We start from the raw sequence: 23,148 nt of genomic DNA on the forward strand, positions 1-23,148 counted from the left end.
AGTGTTCTTCATATGCTGAAATTGTAACTAGCCAAAGCTTAATAGCTACTTTCTCTGAGGGCACTTGTAATTCAAAAGAACATAAATCAAAATCAAGTTAATCAAGCTATGCAATCTGTTATATTTAGTATTTCTTCATGCTATGAAATGTTGGTTAAATCCATAGATGGAATATTCCCCTTATCAAATAAAGGCCCTAGTAAAATCAGCACTCTTGTTTGAGAATGATATATGAAATTATATAATTCCATTTAACCAATTTCACACGTAAGAAGTTTCTTATTCAAATTTGAAAACACGTAATACTTAAATTCTGAAGTTTCTTAATCCATGAATTCTTAATCAGTGTAGTAGGGTATATAGGCTAAATTTACACTGACATCATTCATTACATGAGATTTAATGAAATTAATACCAATGAACTAGCACTAACACAAGTAGGTTCTTTCTTTAGACAATATATAAGAAACTATTTAGTAAGTTATCTCCAGAATTTTTAAATAAGTTTAATCAGCCGGGTGCAGAAAAAGTTAACATAGTTAAGTTCTAACTTAAAAAGCTTAAGTCCTTACTTAAAAAGTCCGCCCTTAGCTGGCATCTGGGAACATGGATTTCTGGAATGTTCCTACTATTAACCCATATAAGTGGCTCACAGTATCTAAATTGTTTGTACAAACAATATTATTTCTGCAAACCCCTGCTTTTCCTCTAAGAATCCGAAATTGGGGTATATGCCAGACAGAGGGTTCCTGTATGATCAGACCCCAGTGAAAACCTTGGGTGTTCAGTCTCTAATGAACTTTCCTGTTGGCAACATTTCCTATTCGTCACAGCTTTTTTCTTGAGAAATTAAGCACATCTTGTGTGACTCCACTGGAAAAGGAATCTTAGAAGCTTACATCTGGTTTACCTGGGACTGAGCCCCATGGACCTTCTCTGTTTGCTGGTTATGCTTTTTATCCTTTCACTATAATAAATCGTAACCATGTGTATGACTACATGCTGAGTCCTGTGAGTTCTAAAGACTTCCCAAAACTCAGAATGGTCTTGAGGACTCCCAACACAATCTCCTAATCTACAAGAATCAGTTAATTTGAGGATTAGTTGTTAGCATCTCAAGATAGGAAATGCTTTCTAAACGCATTACTAATGAAAATTTTAGGAATTCTGTCAAACAAAAAAATCTACAACAATGGATTATAATTGTAACTTGTGATTTTGATTACAGTGGTATAACCAATATTACAAAGCATTGGTAGGAAATTATATTTCAGTTGTTGTCAGGATGTTATCCAAAATGACATCTGAGTCATTGTAGAGTGCCCTCTGTATTAGGCAGGAACCCTGGGCAAAATTCAGATCTCTTTTGACTAAATTAGGCTTACCTTGAAGTATATGTTTTGCTTTTATATTACAGTGACTCTTAACAACTGCTTGAGGGTTTTAGAGTTGTTTTTTTTTTAACTTTAGAAAACTAACAGTTAAATTGCAACCCAATCTCATCTACTGTACAAGAATGTATCCTATACATGTTTCTCTGCACTAAGCTCATTTTAGCTATTGTATTTTCTGACTCGTAATTTGTGTGTTGTTTTTTTTTTTTTAGAGAGAGAGCATGCACAATTGTGGGGGAGGGGCGGGGGCAAGGGAGCCAGAGAATCTTAGGCAGGCTCCACGTCCAGTATGGAGCCTGACACAGGGCTCAATCTCAGGACGCCGAGATCCTGACCTGAGCCGAAATCAGGAGTTAGATGCTTAACCAACTGAGCCGCCCTGGTGCCCCTACTTGAATTTTTAATGTGTCCTAACTTCCTCAGTATTTTTCTCTTTTGTTGCTTGTATTGTTGCCAGACATTTCAAAACTTTTCAGATGAGCCATACTGGAAGGAAGAAAAGGAGTACTGAATCGACAACATCTGAAAAAAGAATAATGAAAAAAAAAAAGGTAAACAGTTAATACAGGAAAATGAGAATGAAAGAGTGAGAATTCTAGGGGCGAAGCACTTTTAAAATCAAGGCAGTATGTTGGAAGTTTCAATTCCTTTAAATAAATGTGGCTATTTTGCCTTCTTTCCTCATAAATCTGATACTTAAGTTAACTCGTCTCAGTAGCTGAATATATGAAAACACGGGTTTTGCTTGATGAGTTCAAGGGCAATTTATTCCCTTTTGGAAACTAAAAGCTCATTAATATCTTTTCAACTTAAGAATAAGTTTTCTTTTTCCCAAAAGTTTACATTTAAAAGCAAGTGTTTAAAACTTGAAACACATTTTCCCACGGAAAAGTTATTACAGTGGTTAACTGTCAGGCCATCCCAGTGAACTCTTTAAACTTATAAAAAGTCAAAGTAGACATTTGCAATGAACATAGTATAAAACTGTATTATGAAAAAAAAAAAGCCCTTGCCTTTCAAATGCAAAAGTTAAATTTCCACATGCAGTTTAAAATGTATTCTAATCAGATCCATTACTACAGTGTCTGAGCCAGGACCTCGCTTTGGGACTCTTTGCAGAACCACTGCAAATGGAGAGGGAAGAATGAACTTGGGTGGGTGGGACATGGAGAGACCCTGTGCACAGTCTGGGAAGGTAAGTATGTTGTATTTACCCAGATTGGTTTCTACTCTGATTTCTGGGGGTACAATGAAGTTGGTACCCCACAAGATAGAAAAGGGATGGAAAGGGGATTTGGGCTTCTCAGAATCCCAGTATCATTAATATGCTACTATCCACAGGGTGGGTAATAGGGTATATCTCTGGGCAGCTGGTAAGCATGAATGACCATCTGGATAACTCTTTAAGCAGGTGGGTTCTGAGTACCACAGGTGGGCAGCAACAGGCAGTGGACCTGGGCCCCTCTTAGCAGTGTGCTTCCCGGCAGAGGAGAAAGAAACAAAATGGATTCACATAGGGGACCTGTGGAAATGCCAACAGTGTGAAGAAGATATAAATTTCCAACACGGAAGATCAGAAGAGGAAACAAAGGTATAAGACGTGTATCTTGTAGCAGTGCTAGCCAAAATGTTAGACCCAACTAGGCTCACCATTTCTAAAGCATCGCTAGGCCTACGTTTGACGTATTTCAGGTTTGTCTATCCTGGTCTGGGGAGGCACTTCACAAATAATCCTGCTTCTAAACACTACACATTTGTTATTCATTCTGTAACTGGAAGCCTGTATGTTCCAGGCATCTTCACCCATTTTGCCCACCCCCCATCCCCAACTCCCTTCCTCTCTGGCAACCCTCAGATTGTTCCCTGTATTCACAGGTTTGATTCTGCTGTTGTTTTTTAGATTCCACACGAGTGAAATGATATATTTATCTGTCTTAATCTGACTTACTTCACTTAGCATAATATCCTCTAGTTCTATCCACATTGTCACAAATGGCAGTCTCCTTGTTATGGCTGCATATTCCTGTGGGTGTGTGTACACACCACATCTTACTTATCCATTCATCTATTGATGGACCCTTGGGTTGCTTCCGTATCTTTATCGTAAACAGTCTTGCAATAAACATATGGGTACATGTTTTCAAATTAGTGTTTTCTTTTTCTTTGGGTAAATACCCAGGAGTGAAATTTTTGGACCATGTGGTGTTCCTAGTTTAAATTTTTTGAGGAATTTCCGTACTGTTTTCCACAGTGGCCTTCCCAATTTGCATTCCTACCAACAGTGTATGAGGCTGCCTTTTTCTCCACATCTTTGTCACTTGTTATTCCTTGTCTTTTGATTTTAGCCATTCTGACAGGTGTAAGGTCATACCTCATTTTGATTTTGAATTACATTTCCCTGATGACTAGTGATTTTGAGAATTTTCTCATATGTCGCTGGCCGGAAGATGAGAGGGATTTATGACGCAAACTGGATATGGCTTAGGATGCTTCTGCCCAGATTTCACTGGCTACAGCCCAATCATGAAGTCCTTACCTTACTGCAAGGAAGGCTGGAAAATGAGTCTTCCTGTGGGGCCCAAACAGAGGAAATGCATGACATTCCACCAATTTTGCCAATATCTTTATGTACCGTAACTTTATTTCAAAGGATTTATTTCTGGACTATGAAATTTCTTTATCGTGTGTCATCACTTTGTATAATGACCATAAGAACTCCTATTTCTTCAACAAAGTAATAATATTTGGCACCATATTTGCCTTTTGAAATCTCCCCTCTGAGAGAAGAGTAGAAACTGATAGCAGGGTCCTGGTTTAACTTCCACCAAAAAGAAGCATTCTCACTGAGCAACTAGGAAGGGCAAAGAAACCAAGCAGCCTTTATTTCATTACACATGTTGACAGTTGGCGGAAATGGCGCACACGGTGGCCCCCAGGTATGTCCTGCATTTTGCAGAGATTATTGGCCGTGGTTTTCCCTGACATTCCTGCACCACTGGATTTCTAAAAGCCAGCAAGAATTTCTAATGACTTTTTCCTTCAGTCTGACAGGTTAGTGAGCATCTCATTTCTTGTATAAAATCTCTTCCTACTCAAAATATTTAAAGCAATTTTTTCTCCAGACCAAGACTAACTTATGTATCAACCTAGCATTTGTCTTTAGTGACCCATTTTTCTCCAAATATAATTTTTTAGTTCTTGTATTTCAGAAATATGTGTTGTATGTTATAGCTATGGAGCTGCTACCTGCCTCAGCCTTAATGAACATAAATATTTTATAAAACTTCTAGTTTTTATATTTTAAAGGTATTAATCCATCTGGAATTTATTTTTGCCTATGTTGTGAGTGCTAGTATAATTTATTAAATAAATCACATTTCCCCACCCAACTGAGATACATCCCTGTCCCAAGTGGCTGGATCGGTTTCTAGACCACCTAGTCTATTCCAGTGATTTATTTGTTTATTTCTAAGCAATGCCATATAGAATTCTTTGCTGTGGTTCTATAAAATAGTTTAATAACTGGTTTATAAATTTAAATTCAATGGAAACCATCTAACACAATAATTAGTGCTACCAGATTAACTCATTTATATAAAGAACTCAAGATAAATCATATTGTTCTATCTCCGTGCATGTATTTGAACTTCCCACAAATATTAATAAGAGTAACAACTAAGTGCTTGGGTAATAGAAGGCAGCAATGGTCAGTCCTAACCTGATCCAAATGCATGAGAAGGAGCAGGCTCAGTCTTCTCACTGTTTGCTGTTATCTTCAGTGAATATTAAAATATTAAAATTTGATTTTATTAAATATGTATTTTATTAAAAATAAAAAATTAAGAGTATTAAAAATTGAATTTGTAATGTTATTGCAATCAAATGCTACTTTTAAAGTTTATATATAGTTTATATATAGGACTCCATAGGAGATTCTGTTTATAAAATGGGTACAGTTATTGCTAAGTTTTAAAATTATTGGTCTAACACATAAACTTGTGTTGCTTCCAATATCAATCATTCAACTGTTTTTCTGATTTTTTTATTGAGATAAAATTTATATAACATAGAATTCACACTTTAGAGTGTTCAATTCAGCAGCTTTTAGTACATTCAAAAAGTTTTGCATTGATCACGACTATCTAATTCCTGTTTGTCTCATTTTTTTATTATTAAAAAATGGAAAAACAAAAGTACAATTTTCATTCAATAAATACCATTTGACCCTTATACAGTTTTGTTACAGGAAGTGAAGTCCATCGCTTCTCGGCCTTTTGGCTAAGATCAAGTGTAGGAAGTGAAGTCCATGATTTTAGGATGACGGTAGTAATTTATCAGCCAAGTAATCAGTTTTCACACAGTTTCTATAACTGCAGCAATTTCCTTGAACTGTCTGTAGAAATTCTGGAGAGAAAAAGGAAAAATAATATTAACTTAGCTTTTAAAGGATATGTAAGTAATTCTTTAACTTATTACACCTGACCATTAAAGACCATATGACATATTAAATTTGTTATGTTAAGTTTATATCACTATTATTATTGGAAAGCTATATTAAAAAAAAAAAAAAATGGGTACAATTTGGTACCACAAGCAAAAATACTATTATAGAGTTGGATTATTATCTCACAACTAAAATATTTAAAATCACACACAAAAAAGTTCTTTTGAGATTATACCAGAAAGAGTTATTAAATACCCAACACTGTACTAGGCAATGAAGATAAAAACAAAAACGACAGTTTGGGGGGCACCTGGCTGGCTTAGTTGGTAGTGGGCAGTTCTTTTTTTTTTTTTTTTTAAGATTTTATTTATGTACTGATTTTAGAGAGGGAGAGCAGGTGGAGGGGCAGAAGGGAAGGCAGAGGGACAAGCAGACTCTGTGCTAAGCATGGAGCCTGATATGGGGCTCAATCTCATGACCGTGAGATCATGACCTGAGCAGAAATCAGGAGTCAGATACTCAAGCAACTGAGCCACCCAGGCACACACAACGCGCAGCTCTTTTAAAAAAAGAAAAAAAAATCCATTTCCAGGCTTTAAACCACTTTAAATCTAGTGGAAGACTTTTTCAGGATGATAGGAGCTATCTTCTTTAAGATATGGGTTTATTAGTTACAGTAAGAAAGACCCAATACTAGGGCGTCTGGGTGGCTCAGTAGGTTAGCGTCTGCCTTTGGCTCTGGTCATGGTCCTGAGTCCTAGGGTAGCGCCCGAAGTTAAGCTCCCTGCCTGGCGAGGAGCCTCCTTCTCCCTCTTCTCTCCATTCATGCTCTCTGTCACTATTTCTGTTTCTCTCTCAAATAAATTTTTAAAAATCTTAAAAGAAAAAAAAAAGACCCAACACTGACAATGACTTATATAGTAAAAGGATAGTTTCCTTTCATTTAAAAATTAGCTGGTATGTTTGTTCTCCTATAAAAATCATCTTTTTTTCCATATCCCAAATCTCCAAGAGAGGAAGTAAACAAATTCTGTTTTCCTTTCTTCTCTACGTGCTAGGAACTGGAGGCAAATCTGAAACTTAACGTCAGCAATTAGGATATGCTCTAATGATTTACATATCTGCATTTCCTTCTTATTTGGTCTTAATTCTCTTTGCTACTTAAAAGTATATATATTTCATTTTAGTTTATATGTAATGAAGCCAGATGTAAAAACGATTTCTTTAAGACTATATACTGACGGTCAAAATCTCAGCTACAAGAAAGATACAAATTAAGAGTTCAAGAAAGTTCCTATTCTCTCAGTCCTGCTCTGTTCTTGGTTAAAGCCATGTAAAAACAACCTTTAAAAAATGTGTCCCATTTGTGATTCTTTTCTATAGGAAAAAAAAATTCTTAGAGGTAGAATCAGAGAGCATGAATGCTATATAAAAAATAAGAATTGGGCCAAGATTGTGAATTATATGAAGGAATGAAAACTATTGTTGTTGTGTTTTTTAAGATTTATTTATTTATTTATTTGACAGACAGAGATCACAAGTAGGCAGAGAGGCAGGCAGAGAGAGGGGAAGGGAAGCAGACTCCCTGCTGAGCAGAGAGCCTGATGCGGAGCTTGATCCCAGGACCCTGGGACCATGACCTGAGCCGAAGACAGAGGCTTTAACCCACTGAGCCACCCAGGTGCCCCATGAAACCTGATTTTTTTTTTTAATTGATCTGGTCCTTATATTCAATTGAAGGCTACTCACATATCATATTATACTATATTTCCTTTTAGACAAGTCTTAATTCTTTCCAGGATGCTACTTAGCATAATAATGTTGAATCTGTGACCATAGGTTTTTGTTTGAAAGCAGCAGTATCTATTTTAAAAGAAAGAAATCAAAGGGAACAAAAACCCTTAAAATGTAATTTGTAAAACAGAACTACTATATGATCCAGCAATCCTACTTCTGGGCATATATTCAAAGAAAATAAAATCACTACCTCAAAAAGGTATCTGCACTCCCATGTTCTTTGCAGCATTATTCACAGTAGCTAGGTATGGAAACAACCTAACTGCATTTTGACAGATGAATGCATTTAAAAATGTGGTGTGTGTCTGTATATATATATATACACACAAGAGAATACCATTCAACCTTAAAAAGAAAGAAATCCTGCTATTTTTTATAACATGAATGAACTAGGAGGACATTATGCTAAATGAAATAAGCCAAACACAGACAGATAAATATTGTATGATCTCACTTATCTGTGGGACCTTAAAAGTAGAACTCTTGGTTACAAGAGAGTAGACTGTGGTTACCAGGGTTGGGGAGTAAGAGAAATGAGGAAATGTTGGTTCAGAAGTACAAACTTTCAGTTATAAGATGTATAAGTTCTGGAGACCTAATGTATAGTATGGTGACTATAGTTAATAATAATGTATTGTGGAGTGGCTGCAGCCACTCTGGAAAACAGCATGAAGGTTCCTCAAAAAGCTGAAAATAGAGCTACCCTACGACCCAGCAATCACACTACTGGGTATTTACCCCAAAGATACAAATGTAGTGATCCGAAGGGACACGTGCACATCAATGTTTATAGCAGCAATGTCCACAACAGCCAAACTATGGAAGGAGCCCAGATGTCCATCAACAGATAAATGGATAAAGACAATGTGGTTCATATATATACATCAAAAAATGAAATCTTGCCATTTGCAACAACATGGATGGAAATCTAGAGGGTATTATGCTAAATGAAATAAATCAACCAGATTAAGATAAATATCCTATGATCTCACTGATATGAGGAATTTGAGAAAAGAGGCAAAGGATCATAAGGGAAGAGAGGAAAAAACGAAACAAGATGAAACCAGAGAGGGAGACAAACCATTAAGGGACTCAATCTCGGGAAACAACGTGAGGGTTGCTGGAATGGAGGGGGCTGGGAGGGATGGGGTGTCTGGGTGATAGACATTGGGGAGGTATGTGTTTTGGTGAGCGCTCTATATTGTGTAAGACTGATGAATCATAGACCTTACCCTGAAACAAATAATACATTATATGTTAATGATAAAAACAATAATGTATTGTGTACTTGAAATTTGCTAAGAGAGTAGACACCACACAGACACATATAAAAGGTAGCCATACAAGGTGGTGGATTATGTTAATTAACTTGATTGTGGTAATCATTTCACAATGTACACGTAATACCAAAACATCACATCATATACCTTAAATATATATAATTTTTATTTGTCAGCTATACCTCAATAAAGCTAAGGAAACAGTGTAGATTGTAAAAGAAATCAAAAGCATCCTTTGGCCCATGAGAAGCTTTTCTTAAGAAGGAAGCCTAGAACCAGCAAATTTTCAGTTTTACAAAGAATTCTCATTATATTTCCATTGCATTCACTTGGTGGTTGTTGTTTTTAGAGTACTTTTCCTTAGAGTACTAACTACTGTGGGGAGTCTTAAGTATTCAAGCAATCAAAACAAACAAAAACAAAACTTAAGGCCAGTTAAAGTAGTCAATGATAAAACATTTCCTTGAATATATCTTAAAGAAAATCTAATTTTTCACTCATCCCCTTTTTTTCTTCCTTGCTTACAGAAAAGAGGTAGAAATGATCATATGAATAAGATGACTCTACATATAAACTATTGAGTTACTCAAACCTCTAGCTGATAAAACTATCATCAAGTACTGGTACGCTGATCAGAATTTTATAAACATTGTTAGTCAGAAAATTCAGGGTCAACACTGTTCAAAGATAAGATCCATTTAGCTATCATTCTCAAATATTAAGCCTAAAAAGAATAAAAGTAGAACAGTTAAATGCAAAGTTCATCTTCCTGCCAAAGAAGATGAAAATTCCCTAAATATATTCACAGAGGAGTACTGTGAAAGTGATCAAATAGGACAGTACACCAGTTCAGCATTATATTGAAAATAGTGAAATTTATCAAATTCCCAAAGAAAACAAGTTCAGATCTTTTGTGTGTACTAATAAATATAAAGCACATCAAAACTGAAAGTAAAAACAATTACAATTTTCCTTAAGAAAGATTTTAGACATTTTAAAGTAGCAATTACAGAACAATGAACTACAACTGAATGAGTAAAATCACAAACCTGAAATTGTGGAATTGTCATTTCAAAGGACTTGTTCTTTACTTGGCCAGAATGATCTGCCACTTTCAGCAACACCGCAACATAAGGATACTTAAGAGATCTGCAACTGTCCGAGCTCACAGCCATACCCAGCTTCCACTGAAAATCTACAAGCTGTAATGAAACATTATAGAACAATACATGGGTAATAACACTGCCATGAATGCAGATATTTATTCAATTTTACTGCTCTCACACTGAACTTTTAGTTTCAATGCCAGTCACAGTAAAAGAAAATATCTTCATTTTAATATTGCTAGGGGAACAATAATCAAATGAAAATGGAGAGAAGCAATATGGGATAGAAACAGAGTTGGAAAACAACACTGTCATCATTACAATAAAACACATACACATCCATCTTTACCAGATGTACAATGGAAGTAGAAGGAAGATGTGGTACAACTTCTGGTTTTCCCTTAATTTTGCTCCTGCATTTAATGGGACCACAAATGCTTTGTAGCCTCTCTCACCTCATTCTCCTGTTCCATATATGCTTTATCCTATTCCACGACCCAAAATCCTAAAATGGAAGATGAGCTACATACCATCTTTATATGTGACTGGGACCCCCATAGGAACCATTCCAGTTCCCTTGCTCACCATGGTCCTCGACCTGAAGCCATACACGAGCATAAGCACTTGGTGACAAGGTGGTTTTAGATTTCATCACTGTTAATGATGAACACCTGTCAGGTGATGTGCTATGTAGTTTATATGTATTAAATGCCTCATTGAATCATCATAACATTATAGGCTATTATTTCCATTTTGCGGATGACAAAACTGAATTTCAGAGAGCTTAGATAATGTGTGCAAGGTCACACATTTCTGTGATCAGAACTGAAACCAAAGTCTGCTTGACTCCAAAGATTATATGCTTATTGACTACTGGCTGCCTTAATACTTTTAATCTATTTTCTGTTGATGATCGCTCAGTGTTCTGGGCATAAAACAGGATTGGATAAATGCAGCTCTTAATACTGACTAAAACCTAAGATGGTGAGTAGGATTTTGTTTCTTGTTTTCAAAGCTTTAACAAGTAAATGGTACACCACAGGCACTTACAAAAAATACTTGTTGATAGATTGATACTTTTTGCTATCAAATGAGTGCTGATAGGGCAAAAAGCTTTGCTTATAAATAAACCTCTTTTTATAAAACTTAGGATGTTTTATAAACAAGACTCATCTATATACTGCCTACAAGAGACGTGCTAATACACTACAAATGAAGGGATGGAAAAGGTATTCCATGCAAATGGAAACCAAAGAAAGCTGGGGTAGCTATACTTAATATCTGACAAAATAGACTTTAAAATGACTGTGATAAGAAACATAAAAGCAAATTACATAATGAAAAAGGGTTCAATCCAATAAGAAGATATAACGTGTAAATATTCATGCACCCAACATAGGAGCACCTAAATAGACAAAGCAAGTATTAACAGACCTAGAGGAAGAAACAGACAGCAGTACGATAATAGCAGAAGACTTTAATGCCACTCTTACATCAATGGATAGAACATCCAGAGAGAAAATCAATAAGGAAACATCAGCCTTAAACAATATGTTAGAACAGATGGACTTAACAGATATTTACAGAACATTCCATCCAAAAGTGAGAGAATACACATCTTCCCAAGTGCACATGAAACATTTGCCAAGACATATCATTTGTTAGGACAAAGAAAGTCTTAATGTAAGAGTACTGAAATCCTATCAAGCATCTTTTCTGACCACAATGGTATGAAACTAGACATTAATTACAAGGAGAAAAACGAGAAAATTCACAAATATGTGGAGACGTAACAACATGCTACTGAATAATCAATGGGTCAAAGAAGAACTCAAAAGAGAAATTTAAAAAATACCTTGAGACAAAGGAAAATGAACATGTAATATAACAAAAGTTATGGGATACAGCAAAAGTTGTTCTCAGATGAAGTTCACAGCGATAAATGCCCACCTACCTCAAGAAACAAGAAAAGTCTTTAACTAAACAAGCTAACTTTACACCTCAAGAAAATAGAGGGGAACCTGGGTGGCTCAGTCAGTCAAGCATCTGACTCAATTTCAGCTCAGGTCACGATCCCAGAACCCTAGGATCCAGACCTCCCTCAGCCAACCTGCATGGCTGGGAGTCTGCTTCTCCCCAACCCTCTTCTCTCCAACCTCCCTTTCCCTCCCCACCCCCAGCTTGTGCTCTCTCTCTCAAATAAATAAATAAGATCTTTAAAAAAATTAGAGACACAAATAAATGGAAAGATATCCTGTGTTCATGGATTGGAAGAATTAATGTTGTTAAAATATTGTCCATACTAGTCAAAGCAATCTACAGATTCAAACCAACCCCTATCAAAAGTCCAAAGATATTCTCTACAGAAATAGAAAAAATCCAAATAGCCAAAGCAAATTCTGAGAAAGAACAAAGTTGGAGATGTCATGCTCTCTGGTTTCAAACTATATTACAAAGTTATAATAATTTTTAAAGTATAGCACTAGCATGAAGAGACAGATAGATTAATGGAACACAAGAGAGAGCCCCAAAATAAACCCACGCATATATGCTCAATTAACTTATGACAAGGGAGGCAAGAATATACAGTGGTGAAAGGACATTATCTTCAATAAATACTGGCAAACTGAACAGCCACATGCAAAAGAAGGAAACTTGACTACTATCTTATACCATACACAAAAATTTACTCAAAATGGATTAACGACTTGGAAGTAAGATCTGAAACCATAAAACTCCTAGAAGAAAATGTAGGCATAAGCTCCTTGGTGATGATTTTTCTAGAAATCTTGGTGATGATTTTTTTCAATATGACACCAAAAGCAAAAAAAGCAAAAGTAAGCAAGTGGGACTACATTAAACTCAAAGCTTCTGCACAGCAATCTTCATAATAGTTCTAAATTGAAACCACCCAAATGTTCAGCAGTTGTAAGAAAGATAAATATGTACAGCAATGAGCTTCAGCTACACTAACACCAAAATGTTGAAAGAAACAAGTCAAAAGATACATGATTCCATTCACTTAAACTTGAGAAACAGGAAATACAATATTCTTTAAGGCTGCATACACAGGTAGGAAAACTGTATATAGAGGCAAGAATGTGATTATCACCAAAGGATCATCATTACCTCCAGGGAGAAGAGAAGGGAGACGTGTGATTGGGGAAGGGCATGTGGTGGGCTTCTGGGGTGTCAGTAATATTTTAGTTCTTGAATTTGATTATGGTTACAAAGGTGTTCACTTTAAAATTATTCATTAAGCTGGCCACGGTAATGCACTTTTTTTTGCATATGTTATCTTGTAGATATCAGGTGGGGGGAGTGAATATAAATCACTGAATACAAAACACATTTCTGGTCGAAAGGAAAAACTTATTGTAGGCTACAGTGATCAAAGGAACGCTTTACAGAGAACATAAGCTTTCAGCTCAGTTTTGAAGATTAAACAGAACTGAAATTGAGATGAGAATGTGTCTTCTTTATATATTCCAAAAATATACACCTAACAGAGTATAAATGGTTACTAAATATTAAGCTGAACCAACCAGAGATGGAGAGAGTCAACATCCGATACAAGAGAGCATTTAACTGCCTTAAAGTGGACGGCTCCTCTAAGGAAGTATGGAAGATAAAGCTGAAAAAAAGAGATGAAGAAGCCAATAATTGTTTTCAAATTGTGGGTTTTCAGAGGTTTTTAAAGTATTCTCATATACTTTATCTTATGGAAAATATGTTAAATCATTTAAACTTTTTCGGTATGCAATGGAGACTCACTGAATCTTTTTCAGTAAAGGCAAGGATATGAAAGTATTGATTAAAAAATATTCATCTGGTGGTGGCAGAATACAATAATCCAGGAATGAAGTTTTAAGTGCTGGAACTAAGGTGGTAACTAGCAGGATTAAACTGATCCTTAAAGAATGAATCAGTAGGTCCTGACGTTTTTCTTCACAATTATGGGAGATCAAAGACAACTATGCAAATCTGAGTACAGATGATAGGGAGAATGTTGATATCATGTTACCAATCAGACTTGGTATATTTAAAGATTAGCAAGTGGGGATACAGGATATTTAAATAGGAATGTTCAATAAGTGGCTAAAAATCCAAGAACAGAATCTAAGAGAGTTCATGATTAGAGACACAGTTTTTGTATTAGATTAATGGGGATATCCAAAAATTTAATTCAGAGTACTTCTTAGACTTATTCAGCCTGTACAATTATTTTTTTTTTTTAAGATTTATTTATCTGACAGAGATCACAAGTAGACAGAGAGGCAGGCAGAGAGAGAGGAAGAAGCAGGCTCCCTGCTGAGCAGAGAGCCCGATGCAGGGCTCGATCCCAGGACCCTGAGATCATGACCTGAGCCAAAGGCAGAGGCTCTAACCCACTGAGCCTATACAATTTCTTGATGCTTTACTATCTACAGGAAAATGGTAGAGAAAATCATTACTTATCTGACTCTGAGTCTAAAATAAAACTCTGGATTATTTAGAACGTTTCAAACAGAAAATCAATAAAGGAACACAATGTTGGAATCCGCTGACAATGGTGAACTCTCAAGTGACAAAACAGGGAGAGCTACCATCCAGACACTCACTGTGCAAAATGAATACTCATAAATAAAAGAAAGATGGGATTCAGTTTATGATTCTAAAACTGAACACGCGAATGCTAATTAAAAGCAAATTTTCTAATTAATGTGGTTTAGCCTTAACTAGGAATAATTGCACTGGAGATTTTAACAAGAAAAGAATAAAAGAAAAATCAGAACAGAGGACACATCATTATGGAGGATATTAAGAAGGAAATAATACAGTCTCTAAACTATTGAAGAATTAAGAAAAGGAAAATGTACAAAGAAAAAAAAACTAGTAGTGAAAAAGCATAAAAACATCCCCAAGTAAAATGAATAGAAAGAGGGACACGAGGGTGGCTTGGTCAGTTAAGTGTCTGCCTTTGGCTCAGGTCATAATTCCAGAGTCCTGAAATTGAGTCTCGAGTTGGTGTCCTTGCTCAGGGGGGAGGCTGTTTCTCCCTCTGCCTGCCCCTCTCTCTCACACTCTCTCTGGCAAATAAATATATAAAATCTTTAAAAAAAAAATACAAGAAAAGTAATCTCAAAACAAATATAGATTAAAAGGAAAACAAAGAAATTAGCTATAGTCAGTCACGGTTTTAGTGTGACTTAAAATTTAATTGGCTCCTGGGTGGCTCGGTTGAGTGCCTGACTTCAGCTCAGGTCATGATCTCAGGGTCCTGGGACAGAGCTCCACGTCCATCCAGCTCCACACTCAGCAGGGAGTCTGTTTCTCCCTCATCCTGTGCCCTTTCCCCTACTCGTTCACGTGCGCATGTGTGCGTGCACGCGCGCGCGCGCACACACACACTCTCTCTCTCTCTCTCTCTCTCTCTTTCTCTCAAATAAATAAAATCTTTAAAAAAATAATTGATAGGTAGCTGCAGTTATTAATGTAAAAACATCATATAAAAACTGTAAAGAAAAATATTGATAAACACCATTTCAGTTTAAATTTACATTTCAGTTTAAATTTAACTTTTATTTTTTCAAAATACAACATATAATATTAGAAAAGCAATCATGCACTACTCTATCTTAACTACTATTTTCTTATTTCTAGTCTTTGTATGTATATTTTATAGCTGGAGTCATAAAATACATACTTTTGTGTTCTCTTCTTTTTAAAATGAAAGTCTGCCAATGGAAGGAATGTAAAGTATTCTCCACACATTAACCTCTCTCAAAAGTAACTATGAGGAAAATACAGACCAAATAACTCACCCAACAAAACTTGTATAGTTGCTATTCCAACCCTAATCTGTCTGATTCCATATTCTATGCCATTTTCATTATACCTAGCTGCAACATTACTATTTGGAGTTAAATTAAGTTCTAGTAGGTCAAAAAGTAAACAGGCCTAGGATGGCATGAGAGTGTCATCTTCTACATGCTAGACTCGAGCTGTCCAATACAGTAGCCATTACCCAAATGTGACTATTTAAATTAATAAAAAATTTCACTTCCTCAGTTGCACTAGTCATATTTCAAGAGCTCCAGAGTACATCTTCACATATTTCAAGTGGTGCCCAGTGCTCCCATACTGGACAGTGCCAACAGAGAACATTTCCACCATCACAGAAAATTCTATTGGACAGCGCTATGCTACACTTAGTGTTTGTGTGTGAAAACTGATTAAGGCTTTAGTTATTAGCAAATTTCTACTTGAGAAGTCATATTACTCTAGTCCAAGTATACAACATTTGCTAAGTTATTAGCCTTCCTCACCTTGTTTGATACCTTCCTCCATTCTCTGCTTTTTAATTTTCTCAATAGCACTCATCATTATCTGAAATTATCATGTTTACTTATTACCTGTACCCCAAGGAAATTCAAACTTCCTAAGAGGAAGAGCATTATCCATCTAGTTTATTATTGAATCTACTACAATACTTGGTACAAAGTGAATGTTCAAATAAATATTTGTTGAACTAATATGTTTGTAACTTCTGGAGCTTGTGGTAACTGTCTCCAAAGATAGATTCCAACAAATAGTGTCACCACTCCCTGTACATACATGTCACTCTTCACATTAAGTGGAGCTTATTTTCCCTCTGCACCAATACGAGCTGTCCCTGTGATTGCTCTGACCAGCAGAATATGGCAGAAGAGGCTTTTTGGAATCCTTGAGCCCAGGCCTTAGGAGAAATGGAAGTGTCCGCCTCTTTCTTTATGCAATGCTGGCTCTTGGGACTTTCCCTCTTGAAACCCAGCTACCTTAAGGTGAACAGCCATGTAGGGAGAAGAAGCAAGCCACTCCAATGATCAGCTCTAGCTGAGCTCTTAGCCAACGTCATCACTAGCCATGTGGGTAAGCCCTCTGGGTTTCTGGCTCAATCAGGCTTCTAGATGACAAGGAGTAGAAGCTACCACCTAGCTAAGCCTGGATAACCCACAAGAGTCCTGAAAGATCACTCAACTGTTATTTCAAGTCACTAAGTTTTGCATAGTTTATTACACAGCCAATACATAACTAAAGCAGATAAACATAACTGGCTGAAAATAATTTTGTCAATAAATTTAACATATGACATCAAAAACGTACTCTCTTAACTGTTTAAACTGAAATATACCAGGTTCTAGAAATTTTAGCAAAAACAACTAAAAGATATTTCAGATTTAGTTTGTTTAACCTGTTACCTCTGAGAGATGCTAATACTTCTAATAAAAGTAAGACAGAAACAATAAAGCCTTTCCCAATAAACACATTCACTACTAAAAAACTCATAGTACATATGCCCTCTAACACCAGACATATATCATCTTCCCTCAAAAATGTTTCTCATCCTCATTTCATTTCTACTGATGACCCCCATTCCCTCAGTGACAGGTCTGAAAAGTTGGTCAACTTTGATTTTTCTCAAAATATGTAACAACTGATAGGCATTCACAATTTTATTTTAGACGGTGCCGACGTTTATTCCTTTCTTCCCAATCTCATTGCCCCAGACCTACACAAATACCCTTTTTGTTTTTAAATCTTATTTTAAATTTTACTGCAGCCTCTTAATTAGTTTCTTGCCTAGGTCTTTGTTGGCTCTAATCCAGACTATGGTCTCTAAATACTGTTTATAGATTAACCAAATCTAATATCACAGGTCAAAACTTGTAAAGTTTACTGGCTCATGAGGTAGATACAAGTACCTGAGTTATCTTGCAGCACAGACTCCATTTTCCCACTCATCCTCAAATAGGACTGCATCCCTTCTTTAAATCTGCTTTCAGTCTTTATACCTTTGCTCATACTGCTCATTCCCCTTACAGTAGAATTCTCAAACATCTACTTAAAATTCCTCTCAAATTCTACTTGCACTGTGAAGTCTTTCCTAGTTTACTCAACCTTTCTATGAATATTCACAGCATTTCTTACACCTGACCACCTAGAACATTCTGCCTTGTACAGGTGGATCTGTCTCCCACCCCCACATCCACTAAACTGTAAACTCCTTGAGGGCAGTTTATACATCCAACACATGTACATAGAAAAACAAACATAAGCATTTATAAACCACTATATAAAATGTACAAGTTTAAGTCACTATGTCTCATATATGGGAAAAGAAAAAACAGCACAAGATATTGTCAATGGAACATCTTACCTTTTTTTTTTTCAAAGTATTTATTTGAGAGAGAGAGGATGAGAGAGAGAGAGAGAGAAAGAGAGAGAGAGAGCATGAGAGGGCCGAGGGTCAGAGGGAGAAGCAGACTCCCCACTGAGCAGCGAGCCCGATGCGGGACTTGATCAGGAGACTCTAGGATCATGACCTGAGCCAAAGGCAGTCACTTAACCAACTGAGCAACCCAGGCACCCTGGAACATCTCACTTTTTATTTCTACCATAAAACTGGCAAGGAAAGCAGTAACAGTGGTAGCGGTAGGAATAATTATTCATCTATGATGATGCATTCTAGTTAGACATCTGTAAGAAATCACAAGCTACTTCGAAACAATGTTATAAGTATCAGAACCGTGTAGTAATGAGTAACCTGAGACCTCTGGTGCTGGGTAAGATAGCACTATGATTTGTTCAATGCAACAAGCTCAAATTCTGAAGTCAGACCACCTGATTTGAATCTCAGCTCCCCTACCTTTTAACAATGTGGCCATGGACAAGTCACAATATGCTTCAATATTCAATAAAAATTTACTAAAGAATACTGTGGTCTAGGCATTGGGGATATTAAAAAAAAGAATTAAAAAAAGTTCCTGACCTCAGGCCTCAGGACCTTACCTTCTAGTGGGGAAGACAAACAATAAACAAATATAAAAAGTGTAAAAAAAAAAAAATATAGGGTAAGGGATAGAGTGACCAGGAAGGCTATTTAGGTAGAATCTGGGAGACTTCTTTGAGGAGTGGCTTCTGAGTAGAAAGGGAACAGAATAAAGGAAAGGAAAAAGCCACATGGACCTCTGGAAAAAAGAACAGTCTAGACAAAGGGAGAAGCATGCCTGACATGAACAGGGAACGAGGCCCATGTAATTGGACTGGCATGAACCAGAAGAGGAGTCAGGGATGAGGAATCAGTTTTTGAAGGGCCTTGCAGGCCATGTCTATGACTTTTCTAGTGGACAGGAATCACTTCAAAAAGACTCTGAGCAGGAGAAAGACATGATCTAACGTAGACTTAAAAATGCCTCATCCAAATTGCTGGATAGAGCATTAAGTTTAAGAAGAAAAGCAAGGAGACCCTATTGAGAGCCCACTGCAAAGCAGTGTAGACAAGAGGATGGAGGGCTGCACTTAGGTGGTAGCAAGGCAAGATGAATTTAGAGTATAGTTTAAAGGTGGAGAAAACAGTTGGTATGCTGATGGATGATATGGGGGGTTGTGAACTCTCACTGGAGCTATCGTCTCAATTAACCTGGCTAATTCATACACTCATGAGAAATATTTAAAGGCAGAAGGTATTACAGGTCAAGCCTAAACACTAGTTTTATCTGGAGCATTTTAAAGAGCATATATTGCAAACATAAATGACTTAAAGCTGGGTAATGGATTTTTCCCCTCAACAATATTCTTGAATAATCATTTTTTTTTTTTCCCCAGCAGCACATTTAAAACTGCATCATGAACTATGAATAAAAATGTTCTACTTAGGAGTTCTTGGTGGTAAAACTCATGGAAGCGTGCAGGTGCTTCCCACCCTTTCTCCCCCAGTGATTAGGTCCTTAAGGTTTTCACTCTCAGACTTATCCACAGTTCCTCTAAGCACTTTATCAACTATAGTTTAGGTTTTCCTACCCTGGCACTGGTTTCCACAGATTTCTATTCTGGTGACTTGTAATTCTCCGTATTCACCTCTATCTCTCCAATTTGAAGGGAGCAGTTTGCCTTGGAACCTCACTTCTCTGATGGATCCAAGAGTTGTTAGCTCTTCAGTTTGTTCAGCTTTTTCCTTGTTTTTATGATGAAGTGATGTCTTCCACATTCCAAGCTCCTTATATGCCAGACTGGAAACCGGACATCTAGCACTCACTGCCATTTTCCTCATAAAGGCGTTGAATAATCTTGTTAGATGACTGCAAGGTTTATAATTTACATTGTAAATGATGTCTTTTACAAAAATATTTTTCAACCTCTGTGTCTGAATTAGATAAACAACTGAATGAATCACCTTGCTAAAGTCTCATACATTCTAATGTTTTTAAATTATCTTGGGCTCTTTTTTTTTTTTTTTTTTGTCTTAGCTTCTTCTGTGTAAATAATCCTATAACCTGTGAATGATTCCATGGAAGGAATGGGTAGTTGGCTCAAAACAGCTCCCCTTTCACCCAACCACATCCCAACCCCTGAAATCTGTGAATATGTTATCTTATATGACAAAAGAGACTTTGTAGATTCAACTAAATTAAGGATCTTAAGGTTGGAAGATTTTTCCTGATTTATCCAGGTAGGTCCAACATAATGAGGGTCCTTATCAGGAGGCAAAAGGTTCAGAGTCACAGAAAGAGTTGTGGTGATCATAACAGAACAAGAAGTGATGATGTGATGATGGAAGCAAAGGTTGGAATGCTGTGCTTGGAAGAAAGAAGTAGAAGCCACAAGCCAAGGAATGCAGACAGCCTCTACAAGCTGGAACGAACAGGAAATAAAATCTTCCCTACAGCTTCCAGAAGGAACACAGCCTGGGCAACACTTTGATTTGAGTCCCACAAGACTGATTTTGGACTTCCAACCTTCAGAACAGAGATAATAAATCTGTGTTGTTTTAAACACTGTCCCTCCCAAAACAGTCTCAATTTTTAAAAGCCTATAATCAACATAATTCAGTTTCAGGACGTCTTGCTGAAATAAACATATTACTTCGTGTAAGTGAATAGATAAAAATGATTTGAGAGATTCAATCAAAGTGTACTAACTCAACTCTGAGCAAAGCCAGGTAAGGGGGTTGATTAATCTATTTTAGTTCCCCCTACCTCCCAGGAACCCTCAAAAGCAACAGCAGCTGGAGACAGTTGACAGGAGCAGCCAATGGGCTCTCCATTGTACTCCTGTTTATTTATCTCAGCCCTTCCTTATGTTTTGTTTGGACTTGGGAAACCCCTGACCTAAAACGCTCTAGTTTTTGTACTCTTCTTCTGGGAGATGTGTTATTAAGTTGTTCGTCTGAAAATAAGTTATTACCTGAAACAGGACAGGAACACTTAGAACAAAGAGGCATAAAATATACTGAAAAATTCAAACTCTTTTTTTGTCGCGTAAAATATGTGGCCATTGAAAGGTTCAAGAGGTGTACTTTCCTTCTTCAAAATAACTTTTTTAAAGGCTAAGGAAATGTTTGCAGTGCTATATCTTTGTAGATTTTTAAAAATTTCTTCTATTTATCACATTCTAAAATACCGTATACCTAGTTTTGAATAAACGGTCACCAAGACTAAGAATTGCTCGGTACTCTTTGTGCTGGAGTGGGTGGAAGAGGTTCCACTACAACGGCAGCGGCTACTGTAGCAGGTGCAAAGTGGAAAGAGCAATGCAGGGTGGCCGGATGAAAGAGACTCGGAGACACAGGCGTTGGATTGGGGGACTGCTGGGGAAGGCTCACGGCTGCATCGTCCCCCCCAGGGCAGGGTGCGGGCCAGGTGCTACCACCCGCCCCTTGCCCAGCTGACGCTCGTTCAGGGCGGGGCGGCCATTCACTCACCTGGTTGGTGACCTGAAATGAAGGCAGAAAACACAATTTAGGGAAACATCCCTCCAGTTCCAGAGCCCCTGCCCCGGATCCTCTCAGGCCAGGACTCACCTCGGACTTAGCATCCAGTCGCGGCTCGCTGCAGCCCTCCATGGCAAGGGACGAGGGCTCAGACCACCGATTGACCAGGTGGCCTGCCCCACCCCCGGCCGCCAACACTTCCGCTTCCTTCTCCTGCCCCTCGCGGCCTGGCGCACGCAGCGGAAGTGGGGGGAGCGGAAACAAACATATTTGTGTAACTCACCCTTACTGTCAATTAAACATCAGTTTCAAGGAGATATTCATCATTAAGGACATTTATGTGGGGAAAGGTCCGAAGGTTATGGAGATACCTTGTGAGGGGAAGGACCGATTAGCTTCAGGATACCATCTTCCCCTTCTAACCTGTAGACGTGGACTCTTCCCGTCTGCGCACTCCGGCTCTCCCCCACCGCTTTCTGCGCTCGCGCGCAGACTGGCGGCCGCGGGAGGAATTGATCCCCACCAAGTTTAAAAACAGCTGGAGACCACGCCTCTTTCCCTGTAGAAGTCGCTGGGCTGGAAGATGCCCTTGGAAACTATAGTTGTGTGATTGGCTTTTGTCCCTCGGATTACTTCACTGGCCTAGCTGCGGGTGGGGTGGGGATGCTTTCTTTTATCACGCTGCCACTGACCAACTCCGGCTCTCAGCGTGACTACGGGATGCCTTCTCATCGGGTCTTCCTTCTTTCCCCCTCCGCATCTCACATGCCTTCTCCGCAGTATCTAAAGCGATTTTTTTTTCTCGCCAACTTTTTATTTTGAAAAACTTGAAATTTTTTGGAGAAAAGTTGCAAAAGTAGTTCAATGAACATCCGTGTACCCTTCATCAAGATTCATCAACTTAACATTTTATCCATTTGCTTTACCTCTAGCTACCTATACGGTAATGACGGCGCTTCATCTCTAAATACTTGAGCATATAGCGCCTTAAAACAAAGATTTCCTAAATCATCACAATACTACAACTACACTCAGGAGATTTAACATTGACAAAATACTATGATCTAACACGTGGGCCAAATTCAAATATCCCCATTGGTCTCAATATTCTTTAGAACTGTTCCCCATGCTAACCCACCGCCAGAATCTAATTAAGAACTACCGTTGAATTTGGTTATCATTTCTGCTCCATCTCTGCCAATCTAAAACTGCACCGACGAAATGTCCTTGGGACTGCATTGGTTCTTTGTTGGAGGCTCTCCGGGATGATCCGTTTTCCACTTGTTGCCAGAACTCAGTTATATGCAGGTCCCACTTCCTTGCTCGCTTTTGATTGTGGGGTTCTTTATGTCGGAGGACATCAGCATTCCTTGTGGTCCTCTTCATCTTCAAAACC

The 23,148-nt window shown here is 37.6% G+C and overlaps 1 protein-coding gene across 5 annotated transcripts; it reads right to left on the bottom strand.

Moving 5' to 3' along the window:
- Positions 1 to 5,426: 5,426 nt before the first annotated feature.
- COMMD6 (COMM domain containing 6) lies at positions 5,427 to 22,225 on the bottom strand. 5 transcript variants are annotated; one of them, XM_047720138.1, is made up of 5 exons: positions 21,843 to 21,979; positions 21,744 to 21,755; positions 9,965 to 10,117; positions 5,703 to 5,798; positions 5,427 to 5,654 (listed from the first exon to the last, which is right to left on the bottom strand). In XM_047720138.1, the coding sequence occupies exons 1-4, from the start codon at positions 21,882 to 21,884 to the stop codon at positions 5,748 to 5,750; spliced, it is 258 nt and encodes an 85-aa protein (XP_047576094.1). In that variant the 5' UTR covers positions 21,885 to 21,979; the 3' UTR covers positions 5,427 to 5,654; positions 5,703 to 5,747. The 5 variants fall into 5 exon arrangements, 4 of the variants coding, with proteins under 4 accessions (XP_047576094.1, XP_047576096.1, XP_047576095.1 ...); XR_007125661.1 differs by lacking the exon at positions 5,427 to 5,654 and adding an exon at positions 19,844 to 20,121 and having other exon boundaries at positions 5,712 to 5,798; positions 21,843 to 22,225; XM_047720140.1 differs by lacking the exon at positions 5,427 to 5,654 and adding an exon at positions 19,901 to 20,121 and having other exon boundaries at positions 5,712 to 5,798; positions 21,843 to 21,966.
- Between the last annotated feature and the right edge of the window lie 923 nt (positions 22,226 to 23,148).

The sequence above is a fragment of the Lutra lutra genome, chromosome 3 (genome assembly GCF_902655055.1).
Source record: "Lutra lutra chromosome 3, mLutLut1.2, whole genome shotgun sequence".
Lineage (NCBI taxonomy): Eukaryota > Metazoa > Chordata > Mammalia > Carnivora > Mustelidae > Lutra > Lutra lutra.

What these genes read in the sequence shown, in the direction of transcription:
- COMMD6 (XM_047720138.1), bottom strand. Translation starts at nt 21,884, where the DNA reads ATGGAGGGCTGCAGCGAGCCGCGACTGGATGCTAAGTCCGAG. An exon ending in TGACAATTCCACAATTTCAG is followed by an intron (nt 5,799 to 9,964) that starts GTTTGTGATTTT and finishes TTTTCTCTCCAG; the next exon opens with AATTTCTACAGACAGTTCAA.